Below are 12,124 nucleotides of genomic sequence, written 5' to 3' on the forward strand. Positions count from 1 at the left end.
GAGGAGCGTCCTGGGGATAAGAGCCGGCACAGCGGCAGTCATTTTGTCCGCTCTTGGCGGGAAGCATAAAGCCCGTGACCTCCGGCTGGGGGTTCACCGCCGGCTTTGTAGCTGTTGATGAGGGGGGACAGTAAATCCCTCGTTGTGCGTTTTCGACCAGCCAACGCTTAATGGGCGAGGCATCACCTTCGGCATTGTCACGGGGTCCCGCGCTTTTTCTGAGGCTCGGCTCGTCCATTCCATTACTTTCCTTTTATTGTTAATAGATCAAATAAAAGTTCACATCTTCGGTACAAAAAAGTACAATTTTGCTGATACTGGAGCGCCTCTACATTCCATTTATTTATTTATTGTGACTTTCAGAAAGTGATGGTTGGATTTTCAAGGCACTTTTGGGGAGTTTTTGTGCAGCGTTCTACCGTTGCTGCTGAAGTACACAGGGGGTACAGTGACGATGACGGGTGCCACTGAGCAAAGCGCCGTCCCCACACACTGCTCCCCGGGCGCCCTGTCATGGCTGCCCACTGCTCACTCAGGGTGGTGCGTTAAATGCAGAGGACAAATTTCACTGTGTGCACCGTGTGCTGTGCTGCTCACTTCACTTTGTTGCCGCTGTTGCTGAAAGTGTCCACCGGGGGCAGCGCGACGACCCTCTCGGAGTGCCTGTATCAATAATGCCAGAGCTGAAGAGCGGCCGGTTACATCGGCGTTGCAGGGGCTCCGGCGTCCCGTCTGATCCCTCTTAAGACTCCGCGGGCGCTTTGAAGTGCGGAGTTAAAAGCGCTGATCTGAATGGTCGGCGAGAGTAGTCCAGACGAGAGCTGTAAACAGTGATTACACACAGATTAATGAAGGAGAGGCGCCGGCTTTTATCCGGGGCCAGGCCCGGCGCTCTCCGGATTAGGAACCCGCCTGGGTGTCAACGCCTCACCTTTATTGTCTTTTTATTTTCTCTCCCCCTCTTCCAGTCTCCGCCCAGATTCTGAAAGCCAGCCTGGACACCATGGAGCGTCACGTGCAGAGGTTGGAGAACGACATCGCCAACTTCCCCAAGACTGAGGACAAGCAGGATAAGTTTGTGGAAAAAATGTCCATATCCTTTATAAACGCCGTTTTCACACGGCAGCTGGAGACCTACGTAGACTAACTAGTAGCTTATGTTATATAGTCTGACTTGTGTAAGAAAAATGACAACAGAGTGAATAAAATGATCATGTTCGTGGTTGGGGTCCTAGTGAACCAGAACTGATGGTGACCTCACAGCAAGTAGTAAGTCGCTCTGGGTAAGGACGTTTGCCAAACGTAAATGGGGGCCAGTGGTGGCCTGGCATTGCTGGTTTGTATCCCGACCCGCCAAGGTGCCACTAAGGTGCCACTAAGGTGCCACTAAGGTGCCACACACTGCTCCCCGGGCGCCTGTCATGGCCGCCCACTGCTCACCAAGGGTGATGGAGAGGCAAAAGCAGAGGACACATTTCATTGTGTCACCGTGTGCTGTGCTGCAGTGTTTCACAATGACAATCACTTTACTTTCACTTTCACTTTCACTTAAAAGTTTTAGTTTTATCTTGAGATGCGGCAGTTGTCCACTAGGGGAGCTGTTGATCACCATCGCCAGTGGCTGAGGGAGGGTTTCCAGGTGAGATTTTTTTATCAGCTCACCCCGCCGGGTCCCATGCGCGAGTTCCGCCCGGGGAATATTTATACACGGCGCGGCGGCCCGCTCCCTCCAGGCTCATAATGGGGGCTTCGCCTGACTATGCACACTTATCACCCACACCGATTTCATCTCCTGACTTACCACAGGCCTCTTCAGAGGAGCCTTCTGTGGGCTACCGTCTCTCAAGGCCCCTCTCGCTCGCTTCAATAACACAGTGCATTCACTTAGGCTCGTGTGGCTGTGCTCGCAAATTGAATTGGCGCCGGGTCCCGCCTTTTAATTCGTTCATGGCGGTTTTTAAGAAATTCTGCTGGAAAATAAGTTATTACTCTTATTAACTGGGATTCTTGGGGGGAATTAGACGCGTAGGAAGAGGTAGTCGCGTGTGCAACGCTCGCCGGTGTTATGCTGCACTCCTGGTGTTCTCACATTTGAAGTAACATTATTAATCTTATACTATATCCTTCTGAGCTGATAAAGGCTTTGGAACGTGCAAATTACATTTTTACTTTTTCATCCCTGTTTGTTAGAAAGAAATATCAATTTTTTTTGCAATCCATAAGCATTACAAAGATCTGAGAGGCGCTTAAGATGCACATTTTCTTAGATTGTGTGATTAGAAGCATAAATAGAGCAGAATAAAGCGCTGCGGAGATGAAAAGGCCGGAGTGGTATCGATGTGGCCCGAACGGAGGGGAAATGGAGAAGCTCGGCAGCCCGCTGTCCCTTTCCCCCCCCCCCCGCCCCGCGTATGGATGGCGCCCCCCCGGGAATTCTAAAAGCCCAGCCTGGCCCCGACTGAGAAAAGCGTCACGACTTCTCTTGCCTCACCTGATCCGTCATTAGAGGCAGGACAGAGGCAGGGTCACTCCGCCAGATCCATTTTATGATAGATGGACTTTTCCACCTCTTTTCTTCGGCTCCTTTTCTCTCTCTCTCTCTCTCTCTCTCTCTCTCTCTTCTTTTAAAGAGGAATGGGAGGGGGGGGGGGCGCAGGCAGCGACACCTCCATTGTGCCGTAGTCACACCTCGTTTTTCAGAGGCGCTCGGGCCCGTCTGGACCGACGCTGACTGACAGCAGATCCAAACACAGCTGCGCTGCCTCCTCCCCGGCCGGCCGGGCGCCATTGTCACTTAACTAAAGGAAAGCGAAGGCTGTTCCTCTTGTCCTTTACGACGGACAGAGATAGAAAGGCGTATTCTGATTCCGCCGCTTGTGTGTGTGTGTGTGTGTGTGTGTGTGTGCGGCTCTGTTCCGTAACCCACGGTGTTGATTCGACCTCGGGGCGACCTCCACGCGCACAGACTTAATGAACCGAGCCGGCGCGTACGCCGGTCAGAATAAATAGGGTGTCGTGGAAGACACGGATTCTCGCTTTTTTTTTTTTCTCCTCCTTCTCGTGTTTCTGCACTCGCGGGCGGCCGGAATCCGTCCCCATGATTTGGTGTTGAGAATGGTCACCCCGGGCCCTGGACAAAAGGGTCGCTATGTACTCCAGACAGATGGCCTCCCTGGACTCACGCTCCACAGAGCACCGAGGCATTTACCCCGTAACCTTCAGCAGAAACTGACACCAAATAACACAGTGGAAGTGGACTCGCGACCGAAGGGTTGCGGGTTCGAATCCTGAGGTCCCCTTCAGCAAGGTACCGTCCCCACCGCGTGTCATCGCAGAATATGGACTTTTTTTGGACCCTTGATCCTCTCAGCCTCATATAATGCTTGACCAAATAAATGAAGACACAGAATTTCTCTATTCCCGTATAGACTGATCGCGTGATGTGATTTCCCGCCATAAACTACAGATTTTAATTTACACATGATTCATGTGGCTGATATGAAGGTTCAACCTTTTAGATTCATTAATGACTATTACAGGTATTCTAAACAAAACATCCTATGGTGATTTATGTACATAAACATCTGTGCATGTCTGTGTGTGTGAGTGTGTGTGTGTGTATCTCCAGACAGCATGCAAGCAGTCCTCTAGGCGTATGTTGTTGTCTTTTAGTTTGAGTGACAGAAACCTTATTCTGAGACAATGTAGGAGCAGATTTGTAACTGGCAGTCTCATATATATACATGTAATTGAAAGATCGCAAAATTATGTTGTTGTTGGTTTTTTTTTTCCTTTTTTAAACATTTGTTTTTATTACAACATAAAAATGACACCTGCTCGATATTGTTTATTAAATACAGAATGGCGTGTCGGTGCAGCAGATGTAATATTCTTTTTTCCCTCCTCCTCCTCCTCCTCCTCCTTTTAATGAAAATGGAATGTTGCGGAAATGGAGCAGCGGCATCGTTGTCATGGTACCTGTCCATCACCTGCACCTTTCCCTACAAGCCCCTCGCTAAAACCCAGTTAATTTTCATATTAATTATTAAGGATGCGGCCTTGATACAGTACGTGATACGGGGTTCGACTTATGATATAACCACAGTTTCTGAATGCTCGCTGTTCAGATATTTGTCTTTTTTTAATAATAATAATCAGCTTTTATTATTCCGAGACGGTGGGAGTGATGTATATTCATAAATAATTATATTTCAGGCGCGGTAAAACAGTCGAAAACACTGCTGCGGTGAAGATGAGAGAAGGGCAGCGCACAGGCGTGTTTTTTATTCTAAATACACGTTCCATTAATCAGGCCAGGCTTTCACGTTTTATATCTAAAACCGCTGTGTTTTTATGGTATTGGTTTCATTTTGACCAAATTCCACGACTTCCCAGTAAATGAAAATATGTTAAAAACAATAACAATAATACTAAATAATGTTTTTTTTTTCATTAACTACAAAGTGTGAACAGAGCACACAAGTATGAATAATCATTTTTTCGTAACATGATATATTGAATTTCTGTATTTTGTACAGTACATTTGTTTTATTTATTGGCGCAACCGCTCCTTCCCGTTACCATAATGCAGGGAAATAGCAGAACGGGGCCTGATGATCTCCATCTCTCAGAAGGAACGAGACTCCACGGAGCCGCGGGAGAGCATCAACTCTTTCGGCGAGTTGTTGGGGCTGGGCGCGGCCTCGCCTGGGTGGGGGGACCGGAGGAATGATGCTGAGTCGTGATGGATAGACGGAACCTGGTCTAATACATTCCCCTCTGGCGCACTCAAGGCCGTAATTCAGCGCTTAACCTTCCCCGATCCCCGGGCAGTGCGGACAGAATCGACTCGCCGTGGTTTTACGACACCGCTCGTCACAGTAAGGCCTCTTGTTTAGTGTTCGGCCCGTGCCATCTGCTCGAGGGACGACTGATATGCTGATATTGGCTTTATTATGAGATCCGTTTACTAAGATAAACGGGAGCACAATATCCCAAAACAGAGCTTAACAGTAAATATAATTCTAAAACTTTAATTATGTAAATTGTGCATATATTAATTTGTATTAGGGTGAATGTCAGATTACAAGGTCTGCAGATATAGCAAAAATAGGCCAAACGAGAAAATAAATCACGAACGGGCTCCTTCAGGGTCAGAAGGAGAGTAAAGGGCAGGAAGAGTCTGGTGGCTCTCGAATCCGTTTGTAAGATGACCTCGGAAGCCGAGCTATTTAGCGTTACGCTCCTCAAGTGCTCCATTAAAAGGTTTCTTGTATGCGCTGGGGATAATGCAAGGACAGATGCTTACTAAAGAGGAGTTTTCTGCACCGAGGCCATTTGCGACAGACAAGCAGAAACTCAGTAATCCCACCGGGCGCTGGTATCGCCCCATCATGTTCCGGAGCCAGGCAAGAGACGGGGCCGCACCAGGCACCCCCGAAAAAAAACAAAAAAAAACCCAACAAAAGACTTTTTAATTTAATGTCGTATGCCTGGCGGTCACGGGGCCTGGTGAATTATGGGAAGGGGAAGCCTTCGAGGATGGCGACAACCCATACCCACTCGCCAAGTAACGGCACCCCCCGTTATGTAATGTTACAGACTCAGCCCACGCGTTTAATCGCCTGTAGTGCTGCACCACTTTGGGCGTCACGCACGGTGCTGAGACAAGCAGTATTTTTATTGGTGCTTTTTATTAAGGCCCTGAGTATTTTTAAGCTCAACATGCCGAAATGCATTCTCCAATCAAACGATTAATGCAAAAGATCCATCCCAGGCATGAGCGAAGGTTTCCCCGTTTTATCGATTCACAAATTGTCACAAATTGTATGTGCAGACGCATTATAATACATGCGTTTCACGTTATTTACGTTCTGCTCAAACTCCTGCCCCTCGAAGCCATCCTGTTTTTTTCGGGGTGCTGCGCTGATGCTGTTCGCTTTGTTCAGGAACAGCGGGCCGGTTCACTTCACGACGCATCACGGGGGACGTAAAGTTTTTAATGAATAAAGTCTCCGAGGCGCTGAGCCAAAATAACACCAAACGCAGCTCTAATAACGATCTGCTTAAAATGGAGAGGACATCAAGAGGGGGGCTGTAAAAGCAGCCGGCGTCCGCCCGAGATGCATGCTTACGGTGAAATGGCGTGCACAGAGCCACGTGTTTCGAGCGGTATCGTTTTGCATATGCTAATGCGACTTGATTGCCTTGATCTGTGGCCGGGTGGCGGCGCGGCGGCGGAATGAGAAAGGGGCTCGATGACGGCCTCTTCAAACCCCATTTATAAAAGCCCCGGCGATTCACCCCGACCAGCTGCACTTTGCGGAGATGCATGCGTCTGCGCCGTAATGACCGGGATGGTATTTCAAGCGGCGGCGACGTTGCTGATGGATTGTTCGAGGGCGCTGGTGGATTTGTTCCGGCATGGATGGCACGCCCTGGCACAATCCATGTGATCAAAAGCATCAGTTGCTTCCATTTGAAACGTAAACCGTGTCTTCTATTCGACTCATTTGGTGGGAGGGGACTCAAGTGGCCGCTGCATTATTACTGGGACACTTACAGGCCAGATATCCAGGTAGTGGGGAACCGTAGAAGGACTTGGTTCCTCCCAAGCTTCCATTCAGTCTCAACCTTCAGCATTGCAAAAAAGTGCCTTACAAATAAAGGTTGGTTGATACAGCTTTTAGGCATAATTCTGTTCCATCTATTACTTTCTGCAAGCTCTTACACCAACCTGTGATGCTCTCAGAGGTTCTTGAGGACTTTTTAAATGGGATGAAGCCACATCAAAGGGTTCATCAAAGCATTCCTTCGTTCCTTCGATAGCTCAGCAGGTAGAGTGGAGGACTGTAGATCCTTAGGTCGCTGGTTCAATTCAGGCTCGGAGGACTTATTGGTGGGTTGCCGGTTCGAATCCCGATCCGCCAAGGTGCCACTGAGGTCTGTCCCCATACACTGCTCCCCAGGCCACCCGTCATGGCTGCCCACTGCTCACCCAGGGTGATGGTTAGAAGCAGAGTAGACATTTTGTTGTGCCACCGTGTGCTGTGCTGCAGTGTCTCACAATGACAATCACTTCACTCTGCAGTGACTATAGTCCATGTTCTTGTATTTAGTTGTATATTTTCATTTTGTGTAAGTTGCTTTTGGCCCAAATCAGGTGGACCGGTTTCTACTTTGTCCTTAAGGACAAATTTGCTTTATTCCTGATTTCCACTTTATTCCTGATTTCCTGATCAGTGCTTGTGCCTTTTTGTGACTGTCCTCTAGGGGGAGCACATTTGGTCCAAATCCACTGGGTATCCAGGTGGTCCGCCGCTCATCCTCGCACATCCCAGTCTGCTCTCGTCATCGTGTTTGATCTTTGGTTTTTCTCATTTTTCGGTCTCCGCAGGGAAAGGGTGTCCCCCGGCTCCCCTGGCTGCAGATGCCCCAACCGCTGTCTTTTCCACACCGCCGGAGGTGCATACATATCAGCCGTGGTCTTTGCTGTAATGAGAATGACACGAGAAGGGCACATGCTTCGCCGATCGTGTCTCATAAATCGCAATTTTGTCATTTTCCTCGGCTGATTTAAAAATACATAGCGAATACATTCCGTTTTATATATATTTATTTATTTCTTTTATTTTTTTTAAGTGCACAGCCTCATGACTGGCTGTTGAAACGTCTCAATGTGGAGTGTCATTATGCGCGCGAACTCCCTGGAAATTCAACAATCAATGTCTCGTTAGGCCGGGAGAGACTGCAACTGTTTGGCAGGTCCATTAACTCGGAGTACGAGCTGACACCAGCGCCGATTCCGGGCCCTGACAACCCGGGCGCCCCTGGGGTGGAGGTGATGGCGGAGGAGGCTTCAGTCGACTGCTCCCATCGCTGATCTCCAATCAGTGGCCTCGTGTCCGCGGGGATGTACCCAAGGACACGGCTTGTCTGCGGGGCCTGTTTCCGGGAGGTGCTATGCTAACACTACCCATGCTTAGCACCAATAAAAGAATTTATTTTGACTTCCGTAGCCCAAAATGCCCATTCTCATTAAAAAGGCCAAAAAGAGTCAGGCAGAAACCAAATTAAATCCACGATGCTTGAGTGTGGATGTATCCTAGACCATGTCTGCTCCACAATTTTTCACATTTCACGTGTCACATTTGATAAGGAGTTAAATTGTCCGGAATGAGGAAGCAGGGGTGCGCGAGAGCTGTGAATCATGTTCATAAAAACGTAATTTTTATTGAATTTTTTTTTGCTCAGAAAAAATGGCACAACACCAAAAAGTTCCTCTTAGTCAACATACAGATAAGTAGCCACTTCCTGTCCCTAACAGTTTACTTTTTTAATACAAATTTAGTGACATTAGCGAACATGCACCATGCAACACATCTTATTCAGCACCGGGAAAACCATCGTAAATGCATGACTGACCAGCCCCTTGTGGTTGGTGTCACGCAGCGTACGTTTCTATCAGCTTCACCTCCGCACACATCAGTACTTCCTGAAAAGGCCTGGGCTTAAAGGCAGGTAATGGACCGAGCGCCGCCGCCGCTCATTTGTCACAGGCCGGTGGCTTTGGTGGAAAGCCCTCGCCCGCTAATCCAGCCGCAGCCACCGGATTGTGGCGCCGGTGCCTTTCCAACACCGTCCTCTGGATCGTGTTCCTTTAAAAACACTAACAGTTCCCGTCCGCAACTCTTGACCTCGTGATGTTTGGTGTGCAGTTTGCGGATCGATGTCCTCAGGAACGACTCCCGGCCACTTCCTGGTGTGCCTTTGTCACAGTTTACTGCTCAGATTCCGCTGGCCGGCTAATGCCACTGCTTATGCTGCAATTACACGTCGCGGTTAATAATAATAGTAATAAAGTGAAGTGATCGTCACTTGTGATACACAGCACACGGTGCACACGGTGAAATTTGTCCTCTGCATTTAACTCATCGCCCTTGGTGAGCAGTGGGCAGCCATGACAGGCCTGGTACCTCATCGATTACGATTACGGGGCCACTTCCTCAACCGCTAGGCCACCATAGGTAATGACCATAGATAAGTGTCACGGTTTCCATATGCAGACGCTGGTGACGCCATTCATCGCTCGTTATTGCAAACAAGTGGCATTAGATCGGGCCAAAGGTTCCCATGAGAGGAGGGGCTTGATGAAAAGGCCCTTTGAACCATTAGCGCCAGATGTAAGGAAATCTCCGATGGATGGCACAAAACCCCCGGCACACAAATTCCAGTCCTCCTCCGCGACAGGAACGCTCCGCTCGTGGCTGGCCCGAGGCTCTTCCTGGCGCGGCCCGCTGCTCCGGTCTGCGCGCCGCAACGTGCCATTAGCTCGGAAGTATTAACTCCATTTCTCCCGCTTTCAACCAATTAGCGGGTTCATTATGCAAATAAAGTGCGCTAATTATCCAGAGTTTACAAATTGATTTTGAGATGCAACGTCTGGGCTGGACTGGCATCAGCCGGGGCGGGCGGGGCCGTAACTCCCCGTAACATGGTGGAGATGGCGGCAGGTTGGTTTAGTGAAGCGATAGTAAGGACGGGCAGGGGGCGGGGAGACAGCGAGGGGGTGGGGGGGGGCTCTAATTAAAATGAATTTCCGACAGTCGGAACACTAACAGTTACAAACTGCAATCTGATGTTAATCAACGGGGGTTTCTCCATTAATTGACAAAATTAGTGTCATCAATCACGCAGAGGGGAGGACCGCGGAGGCGCCGCTCGGAGATGCTGTATCCTGTCGGTGCGCGGCGCGGCAGGGGGAACGGCGGGAGTTTGTCTCGAGGACAGAATGTCTCAGTCTCCGGGAGAGACTCTGTTTCTCGCTGGAGTTTTAACAAAAAGGTGAAAACGCTTTCATCATTGAACTGCTTCCTTCAAATATCGAGTTGAAATATTGGACCGCGGCGTTCCAGAGTCAGCACGGAACGCTGCTCCAACATTCCGTTGTCTGCGGTAACAATGCGCTAACCGCGCACGAGAGTCCGTTTTTTCGAAACGTCCGTGGCGATGCACAATTGACTCCTCCATCGATGGGGTGATCCATGGGCTGCTCCTTCAGACTGTAGGCCAATCACGCTGCCCTTCCCACAAATTAGCCAGCACTCTTGAGACGGATGCATTGGACAGACGCTGGCATGTAACGATTGCGCCGTACAACGGGCGGAGAACGGGACAGGTTCCGGGTATTTCCGTAACCGCATGGAAGTCAGACTGCATAAACCAGGCCTGACCTTGAATTGACTTAAAGCAAGGAAGACTTACCGCTGAGCTCTTGGCTTGCCTCTTACTCTGGAACACATTTTCGCAGTCACAGTCACCAGTCTGCAAAGATTCCTTCTTTTATTTTTAAAAACGACTGCAAGTTGGAAAAGAAAAGCCAGCTAAGAGGCCTTTTTTGGGGCTAATCTCACATTACATGCGAAAGCACAAAAAGTGCTTCTTTTCTTCCTTGAAGTGTCTTTAAAGGCCACGGTAAAAGAGCAGCAGAGAGACGGGAGCGTCTCCTGTGGTTCGGCGGTTACTGTGATGTTAGCCTCGGTTGCATCATGCTACATGGTGGAGCTAGCAGTTAGTGCTCTCGCTCCATTGCCGCCCGTCAGGAAGCAAATGCTAAAACTAAAAAGGGCAAAGGAGATTTAGGAAAACGTTCCCACGGATGATGTGAAGTCCCTGTGTTTCTGGCAGAGGTGGGGTCAGGGTTTTTTTTTTTTTTTTTTCGTGCGGCGGTGTGATTAAAATGATGGAAGAGCCAGGCTGTCTCATTCATCTCACAGCAAGGTGATGGGGGACGGTGCAGAGTGGCTCAGATCTGGAGCAGGTTGCCAAATGGGACTGGTGCGTGGACGTGCCGGGCGAGGCAGGCACTGCCCACCGGGGGCTGATCTTTTGACTGTGTCTGGAACAGACAGTTGGATTTTTTTTTCTCCCCACATTCCCTTCCTCAAATATTTGACCTTCTTCTGTGCAAGTTAAGACATTCTCAGCAACATGGCTGAATTTTTGTCTGTCCCTTTCCTTAGAACAAGATACCTGTTAAAAGAATGATCCATTACTGTTTTAATAGATTCATTATTTTTGCATTCTACATAATTACTGCTCATCTGGTCGGTCTGTGCGGTGCAATTTGACCAGCATCAGAAAACTAGTGTGTTAAATCCCCACTTCCCCTCACAGGCCTGGTCCCCGTTTGATATAATTAGAGTTGACAGCAGTGACCATTTATGTTTTCTTGCCAATCCTTAGCTTCTTTTCCCCATTCACTCACCCTTTTTATTCCTCCTTTTCTACAAATGCAGACACATTAGTGCCATCCCAATAGCTCAGCATGGGCCAATACAGTCTCATATATAGGCCCACATTTATATGCATGCACACATTAAATACATGCATATGCATGCCTATGCATTTATTTACCTGAATTAATGACATGTGTATGCATGCATATGCATGTTATGTATGTAGCAATTCACAGAAATCCTACAGATCAGCTCCAGCCCTTCCTTTAATTCCGAATACACTCTTAACCCCAGAATGATTCATCCCTCTCCCCGCAGGGGTGAAGCGATTCTTCTGCTAGCCACGCTGTTACATTAGCAATTAACCTCGAGCAGTGACCTTGCAGTTTCTAAAGCAACTGCCTTGCTGGCATTGTCATGGGCTGAGATGGGGATATTTATACAAAACCACGTGCCGGCAATAGCCTCAAACGTGCCATCGGCCAAAGGAGTGGTCATACGTCGTTTAAGGATTCGTTTTATAATGGAGCTCTTAATATAGTGTTGCTGCTGCAATAATTGTGGCAATTACGGTTCGTATTGTGCCGCTCTTCGCATTTTGATTCTCATTTTGATTCTCATACGTTCAAGAGCATGGAACTGTGTTGACCTGCTCTGTTGAAGGGCTGCGTTTCATCGTACCAGCATGTTGATCCCTGTGCTTTCGTAACCAGGCAGCGGATTCGCAGCGGTAAATATTGTATGCGTCTGTTCAGTCTGCATTAGAGCCAATGCGGACTGTGCTGGCAGAGAAAACTCGCTTGCTTCCGGCAAACTTTTTTCTTTCCGCTCCTTCTCTCTCCTTTTAGTCACGTCTCACCGCTATGAATCACATTGCCCTACACAAA

General features: G+C 48.7%; 1 protein-coding gene and 1 non-coding gene across 6 annotated transcripts in view; both read left to right on the plus strand.

Moving 5' to 3' along the window:
- diaph2 (diaphanous-related formin 2) overlaps positions 1 to 12,124 on the plus strand; it is a 324,298-nt gene that overhangs the window by 239,949 nt on the left and 72,225 nt on the right. For all 5 annotated transcript variants that reach the window (XM_028959481.1, XM_028959484.1, XM_028959485.1 and 2 more), the window contains one exon: positions 969 to 1,093. In XM_028959481.1, the coding sequence (XP_028815314.1) occupies positions 969 to 1,093 (125 nt within the window). The remainder of the gene's footprint in view (positions 1 to 968; positions 1,094 to 12,124) is intronic.
- trnay-gua (transfer RNA tyrosine (anticodon GUA)) lies at positions 6,819 to 6,891 on the plus strand. Its single transcript has one exon. It is a non-coding gene; the product is annotated as a tRNA-Tyr (tRNA).

The sequence above is a fragment of the Denticeps clupeoides genome, chromosome 18 (assembly GCF_900700375.1).
Source record: "Denticeps clupeoides chromosome 18, fDenClu1.1, whole genome shotgun sequence".
Lineage (NCBI taxonomy): Eukaryota > Metazoa > Chordata > Actinopteri > Clupeiformes > Denticipitidae > Denticeps > Denticeps clupeoides.